Source organism: Leopardus geoffroyi, chromosome A3 (genome assembly GCF_018350155.1).
Source record: "Leopardus geoffroyi isolate Oge1 chromosome A3, O.geoffroyi_Oge1_pat1.0, whole genome shotgun sequence".
In the NCBI taxonomy this organism is placed as follows: Eukaryota; Metazoa; Chordata; class Mammalia; order Carnivora; family Felidae; genus Leopardus; species Leopardus geoffroyi.
The window spans coordinates 30,318,217-30,333,827 of NC_059336.1; the positions used below are offsets into that span (position 1 = coordinate 30,318,217).

Genomic DNA, 15,611 nt, shown 5'->3' on the forward strand with positions numbered 1-15,611 from the left:
GTGAGCTCCACAGCAGTATTTTCCAGCTCATTAATGTAATCCAAAGTTGGGTCCATTTCCTTTGTTGAGTCCATCTGATAAGTTTTTTTTTTAACTTTTGCATTTTATTTCTAATATATTTTTCCTTATGGCCTGTTTCATTGTGAATGTAGCTTCTTCTCATGTTCCTTTGTGAGATTAATATTTTATATTTTATTTTATTTTATTTTATTTTATTTTATTTTATTTTATTTTATTTTAAAGTCTTATTTTGTGCTATTATTAATAACTCTCCTTGGATGTTTGGGTTTTGTTGCTGTTGTTTGATGCCTCTCTTTCACAGTATTGGTTTCCTCAAAATGTCTGATTTGGGGATGTGTTGAAGACTGCCATTTGTCTGTGTGTGGATGCTATTTCTGTGTGTCACATCCTCCAGGATGCTGTTTCTGTGTGTCACATCCTCTAGTGAGTGTGGAGTAGGGGCAGAGCGTGTTGCTGAGCAAGCTGTACTGTTAGTTTGTTTTCTGAGTGAAAGGGCCACCGTCCTGCCTGGCCTGCCCGGCCCCAGGCCCAGGGCTCACTGCCTCAGCTGCTGTCTCCCACTGCTTAGCACAAACACAGAATGGGGAAGAAGCTGCCTGTTGTGGCCACGCTGAATGTAGCTCCCCTTGAACACTGTGGCAGTTCCCTTCCCTCCTTGTATCCATTGGCTGTGGGCTCCAGCACATTTTTATTTTGTTTGGTTTTGTTTGTTTAAATTTTTTAGAATCTCTGTTTAAAGCAATTTTATATTTATAACAAAATTGAAAAGAAAGTACAGAGATTTCCCGTATCCCCCTGCCCCCACACAAGCATATCCTCTCCCCTATCATCAACATCACTCCCCAGAGTTGTACATTTTTTACCGAGGATGAACCTACACTGACACATCATAATCCTCCAAAGCCCATAGTTGACCTTAGGGGTCACTCTTGGTGTTGTATATTCTATAGGTTTGGGCAAATACATAATGACATATATCCAGTCTCCTAATACCCTATGGAGTGTTTTCACTGCCCTTAAAAATCCTTGTACTAGAAACCTTTTTTGCTTTTCAGCCCTCTCTGTTCTGATTTCCATCACCACACTCCATCTAAATTTGTGTGTGTGTGGAGGGCAGCAAGAGCATCTCTATTGCCACATCCTAGAGATGCTTTTTAGTTGTCATCTTCTTGATTCTCATCAGTATCAAGGAGCTGACCACCCATCATTGAGACTCTGCTGGCCTTCTCTGACCCCAGACTGCTCTGAGGCCACTCTTTTGTTGAACTTTTCTGTCAGCTTCTCACTGTCGATGTTCTCCCAGAGCTTGACCCTGGCCATCTTCTCATTCTGTATTCCGATTGAACTCTGCCATCCCATCTGTGGCATAACACTCCCAGAAGTGAACTTTTTGGTCCTTCCTCACCGTCTGCCCTGCTGCCGCTTCCGAGTGACTTGTCTCCCATGCACCAGGCACTCCCTCACCACGCCCCCCGCAGTCAGAGCCCCTCTACAGTCCACACAAAATCCGAGGAGACCTTGAAAATGAATCCATGTACATCTGTTCCCTTATACTCTGTGGCTTCTCATTGTATCTAAACTAACCCAGGTGAACTGACCTTTGCTCACATCTCCATATTCATCTTATGCTACTCTCCTCTGCAGTCCCACTGCATGAGCCATCTTCTGATTTTTCACAAGCACCAGGCTTCTTTCCTACCTCACAGTACTTGCACGTGGTTTTCTTTTTTTCCTGGAAAATGCTTGCTTTCTTTCTTTCTTCTCCCTACCCTTCATCTCTATAGATTTACTCATTGCTTGGTTTTTCCAGACAACATCCAATTCTCTGACAGCAACTCGGTGTCCTGCAGGTCTGTTCAGTTCTGACACTACCTGGAGTTGGCACAGACCCCACCGGTTAAGGGCTCAGTCTGCTGGGACTGCACCCACTTCAGATGTCAACCACGAATGGGTCCTCAGGCTGCCCATGCTTCTGCCTGGCCAACTACAAATTTGGGGGTTCCTGTGACCCTCCTCACATTTGACAGTTTGCCAGAATGACTCACAGAACTCAGAAAAAGCACAGCACTTAAAATTACAGTTATTAGAGGGGCGCCTGGGTGGCGCAGTCAGTTAAGCGTCCGACTTCAGCCAGGTCACGATCTCGCGGTCCGGGAGTTCGAGCCCCGCATCAGGCTCTGGGCTGATGGCTCAGAGCCTGGAGCCTGTTTCCAATTCTGTGTCTCCCTCTCTCTCTGCCCCTCCCCCGTTCATGCTCTGTCTCTCTCTGTCCCAAAAATAAATAAACGTTGAAAAAAAAAATTAAAAAAAAAATTACAGTTATTAGAAAGAATGTAACTCAGGAACAGCCAAATCGAAGAGATTCATAGGGCAGGTTATAGGGGTGGGTAGAGAGCACAGCTTCCACTCCCTCTCTGGGCATGCCCCCCTCCCAGCACATGAACATATGTGTTCACCAACCCAAAAGCTCCCTCAAACTTCATGGCTCCTCATTTCTTTCAAGGTTCCATTACAGAGACGTGATTAATGAACTCAGTGTCTAGCCATCTCCCCTCCCCTCTGGTTGTTGGGTGGGGATGCAGCAGGGAGGGCACTGAACATTCTAGCTCTCTAATCATGTGGTTGGTTTTTCTGGTGACCAGCCTCCATCCTGAAGCTATTTGGGTCCCTCCCTCCCAGGAGTCATTCATTAGGATACAAAGGACCCTCCTGAATTACATTTCAATAAACCTGTTCTAAAAAAAAAAAACAGCTCATTCAGACCCAGAGACCCTGTCATTTTTTAAATTATACCTAAAACTGTGTAAATCAGTTTGTACAAAAAAAACTATTAAAGATATATATATTTTTTTAATTTTTAATCAAATTTAAAAGTAGCTCATTCCTTTTCAATACTGAGAGATATTTTGGGACACCTGGGTGGCTTAGTCGGTTAAGCGTCTGACTTCAGCTCAGGTCATGATCTCACCGTTCATGAGTTCAAGCCCCGCGTCGGGCTCTGGGCTGACAGCTCAGAACCCGCTTCAGATGCTGTGTCTCCCTCTGTCTACCCCTCCACTGCTTGCACTCTGTCTCTTGCATCGTCTCAAAAATAAATAAACATTAAAAAAATTTTTTTTAATACTGAGTGATATTTTATGTAAAGATCAACCACAGTTTATTTCTTCACTTCTTGATGGAGATGGACATTTGGGCTGTTTCCAGTTTTTGGCTATTATAAATAAAGCTGTTGTGAACATTTGTCTAAAAAAGTGGGGAGGGGGACACTCCTGTCACTCAGAAAATTTTAAGAATTTTAGGACCTCTGTGCCAGGAACTTAGGACAGAGACCAAATAAATACATTTTTTATTATACTACACTCATCCTTCAAAACTTGGCACAGCATCACTTCCTCCAGGATTTCATCCCAGAGCCCCAGAACTAAATGGTCTTCCCTTATTCTCTCCCATAGAACAATACTATTTTTCATCGTGGTCCTTCTCACAGTTTTTTACTTGCTTCATATCTGTGTCCACAGTTAGACTCTTAAGCTTCAAGAGAGCAGAGACGCTGTCTCTCATCCCTGCACACACACACATACCTTCAGTACCTAGTACACAGTCATTTGCAAATATATGTGGAAAGTAAACTAAGCCTTTAGGAGAACTGCAGAGTCTTGAGGAACCATAGGCACCAACCTCTCTGAGGGAAGAAAGCTACTGGTGCTGGTTGATGGCACACTTTGAAGGGATGGAGAGGCTGCATGCTAATTCAGTAGCTCCAGTTAACAGGTGTATTCTTGGAACATGTGTACAGAATGAGATGACCCTGCTGCTAATCACCAGCCCAATGAGGAGCAGTCTCTTCTGCTGCCTGGTGGAAGACTGAATGACACCATCAGAATTGACTGGGGACATCTTTAGAGACCATGGAATCTTGTCTAGTAAACAAGGACAGATGGTGTTGTTGTCACTCCTACCTTTTGAAAGTGGAACCTTTGGAAAAGAATCCAGAACTTTGTTTATTTCTGAGTTTTGTTTTAAGAACTAGGAATGATGATGATCTTTTAACTGAGAATAGAGTCCCTTTTATGAGCATAGGGAAGAAAATATTTTCCTCAAGCAAGTTAACCAGGTCCCAAAGGATCTACATGAAAATAAGGGGGAAAGAAAGGTATCCAAACGATCCTAAGCACTCTGAAAAATAGCTCACATGACACAGAAGAGAAGTAGATCGGGATGTTGTGGGGGCGCTCAGTGATTCAAGTGAGAAAATCGGTATAAGTTGAGTTACCTAAAGTATTTCCAGACTCAGGCACAGTGACATAAACTCTAGATTGTGACAAATCCATTAAACCCTCTTTATGTCTTAATTAGATGCTAATCCAGACTCTAGTAGAAGCCTTGTATATGAAGAGGGGAATAATAAGACCCACTTGCTTGCTCTGGGAATTAGATGAGGTCATGTGTGTGAAAGGGCTTTGTATCGGGGAGTGAGTGCTAGAGTGGTTAGGACGACAACTGATAGTAGTAAGAAGAGACCCACTAACACTCTGTGGAAGTCTTTGTGGCTGGAGTCACGGGTGCCAGGGCAGCATCTGAGTGAGGTTAAAAAGGAGAAATAGGTGACATCGCCTCACCTGGCCAAAAGGAGAGCATGTAATGGGAATTTCTGATGTAGGCAAGATACAATGTACTTGTAAAATGTAATTATCTGAACTTCTGCTAGACCCTTGCCAGACTGACAACAGACATTTTGACAAATCCATTTCATGTTCCAGAAGATAGAAGTGATCATGGGTTCCTGCCGCTCTGGATCTAATTCTGACCAGAATGATGAGTGTAAAATCACAGGAACATGGGAAGAAGCAGTGGTATCTCTGCTTTCAGGTTAGCTTGGAGGTCAAAGCCAGGCCAAGAAATGCATACATAGTTTTAGAAAAGCCAGACTTGTAAGGGCAGGAAAACATGACCATTAGTTAATAGTCATGCCATGCCCTCTGGATGGAAAGTTCAAGATGCTCTCAAAAATGTCATTCTAGGGGTGCCTGGGTGGCTCAGTCGGTTAAGCATCCATCTTCACAGGTCATGATCTCACAGTTTGTGAGTTTGAGCCTCGCATCGGGCTCTGTGCTGACAGCTCGGACCCTGAAGCCTGCTTCAGATTCTGTGTGTCTCTCTCTGTTCCTCCTCCACTCACACTCTGTCTCTCTCTCAAAAATAAAGTTTAAAAAAAAATGTCATTCTAGCTGCACAATTAAAATTAAGCTGGTGAGAAAACAGAGAGATGCCCCAAAAGCTGAGCTCTCACACAAATTGTGAGTTTTCTGAAGACCTATATAAAAGATAGAAAGAAAAACCTAGAATTAAGAAATGGATTTTTTTTAGAATAGTCTCAGGAAAGTGCAAACCTTGGATAAGCAGGAGCAGGTTTAGGATAAAAAGACAAAAGGATTCTTGTTTTCTCCTCAGGTACAATGCTGGCTGGAAGTAAGAGACTCCGCCTAGGGCTAGTGTCCTAGGTTTGAAACGAGAAATACACTTTGATGATCTTTGAGTGACATTGGCAAAATGTTAATAACTTCCAAGGATAAGTAATAGACACAAAGGAATTCACTAGATCATTCCCTCTACTTGTGTGTATGTTTGGAAATTTTCATGGTATAATGTTTCTTTAAAATTACATTTACATAGAAAAATCTGGGAGACAGTTAATAAGAGAGACCGCAGTAGGGTGAAGACTGAGTTACAGCACCACCAGTACATAAGTTAGCGGAAGGAAGAAAAGAAAGGAGGTGTATCAGCCAGCGCCACGTTTTTTGAAATAACTAGAATTTTTGTTGTTGTATTGCCCTGGGAGAAATCATGCACATACCAGCTTTGAGGGCAATCACTGTGAATTGGTATGCTGTTTGTGTCGCTTCTTAGAAAAGCTGGAACTGGTGGAAGCAGCTGGGTTTTTGGTGTTTTTAACAAGTCTCCGTTGAAGGCAGAAGCCCCACCTAGGCCTAGGGGGACAGGGGACACTGAGGTGCCCTGGTTTACACCTCTGGCTTGAGGGTAGTCCCAGGAGAGGCCTCTGAGTGGTACCAGGGTGCTCACCTCTGAGGACAGTCCTGTACTCTGCTACATCAGTAGGGTCTTGGCCAACTTGGAAACTGTTCTCATTCGCTTCTTGCCCTTACATGTGGATATGCTGCCTCCTTGTGTTTCTATTAGAATAAAAATGTAAAAAAACAGGATTGTGCATGGAAACCAAGAAAGACGGGTTACTCTTCTCAGACTCCCTTACTGCTTCTTCCTCTTCTCCCCAACTTCTCAATAGTGGGGTGCCCCCCCCAGGACATCTTTCTGTATTTGTATTCACTCCCTGGGTGATCTCATCCAGATTTATTACTTCAAATACAATATGCAGGTGACCTTCGAACAACACAGGTTTGAACTGTGCAGGCCCACTTATACACAGATTTTTTTTTAAACAAATACAGTGCAGTAAATGTAATTTATCTTTCTTTTTTTTAATATTTATTTATTTATTTTGAGGGGCACCCGGGTGACTCAGTCGGTTAAGCGTCCGACTTCAGCTCAGGTCATGATCTCACAGTCTGTGAGTTCGAGCCCCAGGTCGGGCTCTGTGCTGACAGCTCAGAGCCCTGGAGCCTGCTTCAGATTCTGTGTCTCCCTCTCTCTCTCTGCCCCTCCCCTGCTCATGCTCAGTCTCTCTCTCTCAAAAATAAATAAAACATTAAAAAACATTTTTTTAAATATTTATTTATTTATTTATTTTGAAACAGAGAGCACGCGAGTCAGGGAGGGACAGAGAGAAAGGGAGAGAGAATCCCAAGCAGGCTCCACACCATCAGCACAGAGCCTGACATGGGGCTCAGTCTCACGAACCACGAAATCCTGACCTGAGCCAAAATCAAGAGGCAGATGCTTAATTGACTCAGCCACCCAGGCGCCCCTTATGATTTTCTTAATATTTTGTTTTCCATACCTTACTTTATGGTAAGAATACAGCATATGATACATATGTATATAATACATATACAAAATATGAGTTAATCAGCTGTTTGTGATGTCAGTAAGGCTTCCTGTCAGTAGTAGACTATTAGTAGTTAAGTTTTGGAGGAGTCATAATTTATACGTGGATTTTTGACTCTGCGGGAGGTCAGCCCCCCTAACCCTTGTGTTGTTCAAGGGTTAACTATGTACTAATGACTCCAAATGCCATCTCCAGGCCAGACCTGGCACCCAGCCTTCAGACTCCTATATCTGCCCACATCATCTCCCTTTGGTGATTAGGCAGATTCTCAGAATTCAGACTGCTGTCCTGGACCTGCGCCACCCAGAGCCTTCCCTGTTTAAGTTGATGGCAAGTTTCTGAGGCCAAAATCTCTGACTTCTCTGTTCCATACCCTACATCTAGCACATCAGGAAATTCTGTTGTCTCAACCTTCCAATTATGTCAAGATTTCCAGAGTGCTTTTCACACTCCTGTTACCAGAGCCTAGCTTGAGCCACCATCATCTCTCCTAGACTGCTGGGCTCCCTGCTTCTACCATCGCTGCCCTATTGGCCTCCTCAGCATAAGTTAAATCATGATACTTCTCCACTCAAATGCCTGCAGGCCTTCCATGGTCTGTGTCCCCTTACTTCTTTGCCTTTATCTGTGACCTGACTCCCCCTACCCCAGCCATGGTGGCATCCTCAGGTTCCTCAAGCAGCTCTAGGTATGTCCTTCCCTCTGGCTGTGCACGGCTGAGCCCGTCGCCCAGGCCTGTTTCTGGAGACATCCCCTGAGCCACCCCCCACACCTCCTCCCAGTCTTGCTCAGATGTCACCTCCTCAAGAAGTAAGGCTCACCCACTCTGACCATACTGCTTTATAGTGCCATTGTCACTCCCGAACCCCCTTGCCCTGAACCCTCTTCTTATTTCTGTCTCATTTACTACCTTCTAACGTGCTCTGTAATTTGCTTATTTATTTTATTTACTTTTTAGCTCCTCCTGACGGAACGTAAACTCCATGGGAACACCAGTCTTTTGTTCAGTTCATCAGTGTATTTTGTGGGCCCAGAACAGGCCCTATCTCAATAAAGTATTGATTAAAGGGTAAATAGAGACTGTCAGGGAGGAGGAACAGACCAGCAGTGTCAGGACAGCCAAGGTGCCCAGCAACACAGGAACTGAAGGCTCTCGCCTGAATGATGACTCTGGAAACCCCTTCTCTGTAGTCAGGGAATCCATTGGAAGGCTCTTTCCTCATTCATGTCAGGGCAGTGGTGGGCTGTGGGAGCCTTGAGGTTTCTACTTGAGAGAGGGTGGAAGTTCAGTCATCCTCACACCTCAGAGTGCCCTTCTCCAGCCGGCCTGAGGGGCCTGCCTCCGGCCCACACTTGGGTACTTGGAAGCCGACCCCATGCTACAAATGCCTTGTGTTTGCAGATGACAGAAGTCACTCATTCTCTCTGCTGTCAGGGTAGCTTTTCAAACCTTCCACACTTGGTTCACAGATGAGAGAACATTGAAAGCATTTGCAGTTACAAGACCACTGGGAGGTATTCTCTGCTAATACTTTTGAGAAAGTTGTCGGTTTGAGGTTGACTTTATTTTATAAAAATTATATGAATTTATTTTGTAAAACTATAGTTGAATATATTATTATATAGAAGATTATTTCTTGTGTATTTACCTCTTCCTTATGAAAAGCTGGTTGTTACTGTAATAATTAACTTTTCTCATTTTGTTAGACTTTATCAGTAAAGGCTTGCCAATTCAGTTAAATGGCATGCTTGTCGTTCGTTATTATTATCCTAGAACTGTTTTTCTTATTTGGGATGAGCCATGACAGGTCATTCCAATAAAAAACCCAGTGGGAGGTTGCAGCTCTCTCCCGGTGCCTTGTGGGGACAGTACTGTCTTGATGTAGGACAGGAAGCTCAGCTTCTGAGAGTCTCCTCACACTGGCTTCCTGTGAACCAGGACATGGTTGTGATGAATCATCAGAAAGGTGCTTGGAATTGGTATTGGGAGGGCACTCCCTGCCTGACCTGCAGTGTGGGTGACAGTGCTGATTCTGGGGGCTGGGATAATAACTCAGTACTTTCCTTTCTCACAGTTGTTTCCTCTCTTTGCTCCTGGTGGCTGCTGTGGTTTGGAAGATCAAACAAAGTTGTTGGGCCTCCAGGCGTAGAGAGGTAAGCCTCAGTGGATGGTTCCGGAATGCCTATAAGAGCTTCTTCCTTTCTGTTCCTCTAAAGCAAGTCAGTTTTAGCTATTTAGTGATAATTGAAAGACATACTGTAGGGGGAGTAGTGCTGCCCTTTCCGCAAAATGTGGTCAGTAGATTTCAGTTAGTGCTATACAGAGTATAATTAATTCTGCACCACGTGCTTTTAACTTTCTAAAAGGAAACTCTAATATTGACTTGCAGATTTCAGTTCTACCCATATTCTACCGGCACTCTGTCCTTAACTCAGACAGGAGATCTGAGGGCTCAGTAGCAGAGCCTTTCACAAGAACGAAAGTAAAATTAATGAGCTAAGCATCTCAGAAATATCTCTTCACTCAAGGAAAGATAAATCGGTGTCTAGTCTAGTTAAGTTTTTGCTTGAGTTTTATTTTTTAGTGAGTCTTGATTTATTTCTAGTGCTGTGTTCCAAAAGAAATACCAATAAGTCAAGAAAATATTTATAATTGACAAATCAAATAAGTAAACTTGGTTAAAAACTACAGCATAAGATCTTTGTTTATCATAACTTTCACCGATATCATTTGCCTTCTAGTCATCCTGTCTATTGCATCGTTGCTAATGGAAGGGCACTGAGATCCAGACTGACATACGCTCCTTGATTTTCTGTATCTACTCATGCCCTTTTCTACATAAAAATTGATCTGGGGGCACCTGGGTGACTCAGTCGATAGAGCGTTCAACTCTTGATTTCGGCTCAGGTCATGATCCCAGGGTTGTAGGATCAAGCCCCACGTCAGGCTCCGTGTTGAGTATGGAACCTGCTTGGGATTCTCTCTCTCTCTCTCTCTCTCTCTCTCTCTCTCTCTCTCTCTCTCCCCCCTCCCTCCCTCCCTCCCTCCCTCCTTCCCTCCTTCCCTCTCTCCTTCTCCCCTACTCGTGCGCTCTCTCTTTAAAATAAAAAATTAATTGTATTAAAAATTGATCTGTAGACAAAATTTAGAAGAGAACAGGAATGTGTGAAATCAAAACTCACAGGCATGCAGCACTGTTCACTGAACATTAGTGTCTATAATGAGGTTAGCATAGGCTCCAGGATATGGGCCTCTTCCTGGGGGCCATGACCGCTTTTCTGACCCATGTAAAGGTGTTGTTATCATATAGATAATGTTGCATCCTTTTAACTATCATTTTTAAAATTCAGTGGGTAACATATTCAGAGGGATTTTTCTAATAGCTGTGTTACTAAGACATCTTAAAATCCTGATGAATTACACAGTGTTCTGAAAAAATGTAAGTTATCCAAATGGAGTAAGAAAGAAAGAAATGGGAAGCCTCAATAAACCAGTGGCCAGGGAAGGAATTGAAAACTTGTCAAAATATTACTCTCTCCACAGAGGGCATTACCCAGGGATTTTTAGTTTGAGGTGAGCTTATGTAAATAATACTAGTCTATTTTTTCCTTGAGTGCTTATGAGAATTACTTATTTCCAAAAGACATAAACTGTTCCCAAGTAAGGGAAAAGATGGAAAGCTTAAAAGAGTCCTAACTCATTATATGCATAGAAAAGGCCAGTCATATAATGACTGTAGGTGCAGCAGTCTAACTGACCAGTGTAATAAAAGGATCATTTCATACCAGAAAACCTATTGGAATAGGTTATATCAGTGGGTAAATATAGAACCTAAATTTGTAGTCGTGGCCAAATAATCATGTCATCTTTTACTGAAATTCAACACCCATTCCTAGTTTAAAAACAAAACTCTTAGTAAACTCAAAAATATCGCCTCCTTGTTAACACTAGAAAGGATATCCAGATAACCAACATCACTCGTGATAAGAAAATATTAGAAGTTATGCCAGTAAAATCCAGACAAGTTTGTTCCAATAAGAGCTGACATTTGAACATTTCTAAATTCCAGCCACTGTTCTCAGAGGTTTTATATAGATTAATTAATTTACTCCTCACAACAATCCTATGAAATAGTTACTGACCCTAGTGCTCTCTCACAGATGAGGAAACTGAGGCTCAGAGAGGCAGAATAACTTACCCATCATCGCACAGTTGTACTCATGTTCTCTAATACCTGGTCTGTGTCCAGGTTTCTCCAGCTGTCTCAAAAGATATCATTTTGGACTTGATTTGTTTGAACCAGGGAGGATGAGGTACTTCTAGTATGTGGTATTCTCTAATAAAATCCCTTAGTTTTCGGTGCATTAATGCTTGCTATGTTGATCAATAGCAACTTCTTCGAGAGATGCAACAGATGGCCAGTCGCCCTTTTGCCTCCGTAAACGTTGCCTTGGAAACAGATGAAGAGCCTCCCGATCTTATTGGGGGGAGTATAAAGGTGAGAATGTGATTCAGAAGTCCTGAAAACCTGTCCAAACTTATGCTTTTAAGTCTGGGAAACCACAGAGAACAAGAGCCTTATTCTGTTGCCTCTTATGTTTCTCTCTCTCTCTCTCTTTAACAATAAGGTGACACACTGATGTTGTCAGGTACTCTTTTGTTTTCATTTTTCAGTTTTTCATTCATGCCATTAAGTATTCTCATGTTCAAGGGATTTTAAAATATAAATGATTTGTCTCATATTCTTGGAAGTATTCTGTGGCATAATACTTTAAAACTTGTATTAGAAAAGAATAAAATTGAACCATTGTTTTTTATTAGTTTAGGAAATTTTCTTAAAGGGGCAAAAATCATTAATTCACTATGCATTCCATGGAATGTAAATATTACTGACCTCTCCAAAAAAAAAAAATAATAAATAAGTGGTGAAGAAAGTGATAAAAGTTTCTCTTGACAAAATGATGAAATATTTCAGATATTCTGGGGAAGTAGTTATAGATCCTAAATTTTCAAATACTTATTGAAGCATTACTGAGCTCATAGGAAGTGGGTGAAATTCCCAGGGAATACTCTCCTATCCTTCCCCACAAAAAGAAGAAATCATGAACCAAAACCAGAACCAAATATGTTGTGAAGTGGTCCCAGATTGGTCACACACCATGACTGCCAGCTGAGGTAAGTGCATGTCCTCTCTGTGGGAAAACATCCCCAATTCAGCCCTGTAGGATCCCCACAGATCAAGATCAAGCAATCAGAGATCACCAAGGACAAGAGAGACAAGCTAGCAGGAAAAGGAGTTAGCAGGCACCGTGGACAGTGGGTTTAGACAGGACTTCACATGTTAGAGTAGACCTCTAAAGAGTATAATATAGCTCTGTATGAAATGTTTAAAGACGTGAAAAGAGAATTATAAAGATGAGGACACCATGAGTCAAGAATGACCAGAACTGCAAAAGAACCAAACGGAACTGTCAGAGATGGAACATACAGGGGCACTGGCTGGCTCAGTCAGTACAGCATGTGACTCTTGATCTCGAGCTCGTGAGTTTGGGTCCCCTTTGGGTGTAGAGATTACTTAAAAATAAAAAATAAACTTAAAAAAAAAAGGAAATGGAGGTGCCTGGGTGGGTCAGTCAGTTGAGCGTCCAACTTCAGCTCAGGTCCTGATCTTGTGGTTTGTGGATTTAAGCCCCGGATTGGGCTCTGTGCTAATAGCTTAGAGCCTGGAGTCTGCTTTAGCTTCTATGTCTCCCTCTCTCTCTGCCTCTCCCCCACTCTCACTGTCTCTCTCTCAAAAATAAATAAAACACTTTTTTTAAAAAAGGAAATGGAACATATAGTGGTTAAAATTTTTTAAATGGCTCAGTTTACATGTTAAACAGCATGTTAGACTCAAAGGAGAACTTTTGAACTGGAAGATGAATTTGCAGAAATTACACAGAATGCAAGACAAAAAGACCAGGAGATGGAAAATATAACAGATAATAAGAATATGGAGTATAGGGGTACCTGGGTGGCTCAGTTGGTTAACCGTCTGACTCTTGGTTTCGGCTCAGGTCATGATCTCGTGACTTCGTGGGTTCAAGCCCCACATGGGGCTCTGTGCTGACAGTACGGAACCTACTTGGGATTCTCTCTCTCCCTCCCTCTCTACCCTACCCCCACTTATGCTCTCTCTGTCTCTCTCAAATAAATAAAACATAAAAAAAAAAAAAGAATATAGAGGATAAAATGAGAAGACCTAATATATATTTTATATATATATATTGGATGATTGCCACAGTGTGGAACAATTGGAACCCACGGGCACTGTTAGTGGGGATGTGAAATGATGTAGCTGCTGTGAAAACCAGTATTGTTCTTTCTCCAAAAAATAAAAATAGAATTATCATATAATCTAGCAATTCCTCTTCTGGATATATACCTGCAAGAATTAAAAGCCAGGCCTCAAAGATACATTTGTACACCCATGTTAATAGCAGCGTTATTCACAATAGCTAAAAGGCTGCTAAGAGCAGCCCTAGTGTCCATCAGTAGACAAGTGGGTATGTAAAATGTGGTGTATACATACAATGGAATATTATTCAGTCTTAAAAAGGAAGGTAATTCTCACACCTGCTACAACATGGGTGAACCTTAAGCAAAATAAGCCAGTCACAAAAAAAAAAAAAAATACTGTATGATTCCACTTTTATAAGATGTATAGAGTAGTCAGGTCCATAGCAACAAAGTATAATGGTGGTTGTCAGGGGTTGGAGGGGAAGGGGGAATAGGGAGTCACTGTGTAATGGGTGTAGAGTTTCAGTTCTGCAAGATGAAAAGACTTCTGGAGATGGATGGTGGCGATAGTTGCATAACAGCATCAGTCTACTTAATACCACTGAAGGAAGCATACACTTAAGAGGGGTTAAGGGGCGCCTGGGTGGCTCAGTCGGTTAAACGTCCAACTTCAGCTCAGGTCATGATCTCGCGGTTCGTGAGTTCAGGCCCCGCATCGGGCTCTGTGCTGACAGGTCAGAGCCTGGAGCCTGTTTTGGATTCTGTGTCTCCCTCTCTCTCTCTGACCCTCCCCCGTTCATGCTCTGTCTCTCTGTCTCAAAAATAAATAAATGGTAAAAAAAAAAAAAAAATTAAAAAAAAAAAAGGGGGTTAAGATCCAGGATGCCTGGGTGGCTCAGTCAGTTAAGCATCCAACTCTTGATCTCAGCTCAAGTCTTGATCTCAGGGTCATGAAGTTCAAGCCCCGTGTTGGGCTTCACTCTGGATGTGAAACTTACTTAATAAAAGGCAGCGGGGGCTGGGGGGAGGGGTGTTAAGATGGTAAATGTTATGTGTATTTTACCACATTAAAAAATAACTAGGGGAAAAAAAGAAAAGATACTTAAAGGAAATGACAAAGTGACAGCCTGTGACTTCTCATTAGTAACACCAGAAGCCAAAGGAACGTGGAAGAGTGTCTCCAAACAACATAAAGAAGAGAACTGCTAACTGAGAATAGCGTGCCTGGCAACTTGGTCTTCCAAGAATGAGGATAGAATGAAGATCTCTTCCAATTAGAAGGAAAGCTGAGTTGGCCACCAAAAGTCCTGTACAAACGAAATGTCTAAAGGATGTGCTAGAAAAAAGGAAAATTTACCCCAGAGGGAAACTGAGGTATAAGAAGGAATTGTGAATAAGTGAAATGGTAAACATATACATGAATCTAAGCAAACATGATAAAATAACAATTTGTGGGATGTAAAAAAAATAGACAAATCTTAAGTACTAAGCAGCACCATATGTCATATATCAACAGCATATGACCCAGTTGGTTGCTTCTTAAAACACTTTCTTGACTCTCCTCCCAGGACAGCACACTCTCACCTTCTAGCTGCTCTTTCTCAGTGTTCTTTGTTCAACCCTCTCCAACTCCCCACCTCTTTAACAGTGGTGCACATCCAGCTCAGTCTTCGGGCCTCCTCTCACTTCTTTTACACCAACTCCTTTGGTGACTGTTGTAGCCCTATTCGAGCTGCTATAACAAAACACCAGCGACTGGGTGTTGTAGAAACAAGAGAAATTTCTCACAATTCTCAAGGCTAGGAAGTCCAGGATCACGGTGCTGGCAGATTCAGTGTCTGGTGAGAGCCCCCTTCCTAGTTCATAGATGGTGCCTTCTTACTCCGTTCTTACATGGTGGAAGGGGCTAGGGAACTCTCTAAGGTCCCTTTTATAAGGGCAGTAATCAATCACCTCTGAAAGTTCCCACCTCCAAATATCATTGTATTGGGCATTAAGATTTAACATACGAATTTTGGAAGGAGACAAACATGCAGACCACAGCAGTGATCTTTTCCATCGTGGGTTTATATTTAATACCATGATCTCTGCTTAGACCTCTGCTGTGAGCCTCTGACTCCTATATCCCATTGCTTACTCAGAGTTCCCACTTGGATATCTTAGCAGCCATCTCCGAGTTAACATGTCCAGAGCTGAGCTCTGGATGTTACTCCCCACACCTCTTCTCTTGCATATTGCCCCCAACTCAGTACGTATCACCTCCATCATCCTAGCTGCTCAGACCAA

At 42.4% G+C, this 15,611-nt stretch overlaps 1 protein-coding gene across 4 annotated transcripts in view; it reads left to right on the plus strand.

The window, feature by feature from the left end:
• The window catches only part of ATRN (attractin), a 160,533-nt gene that overhangs the window by 136,861 nt on the left and 8,061 nt on the right, over positions 1-15,611 (plus strand). For all 4 annotated transcript variants that reach the window (XM_045445175.1, XM_045445171.1, XM_045445172.1 and 1 more), the window contains exons 26-27: positions 9,121-9,199; positions 11,437-11,544. In XM_045445175.1, coding sequence (XP_045301131.1) covers positions 9,121-9,199; positions 11,437-11,544 — 187 coding nt within the window. The remainder of the gene's footprint in view (positions 1-9,120; positions 9,200-11,436; positions 11,545-15,611) is intronic.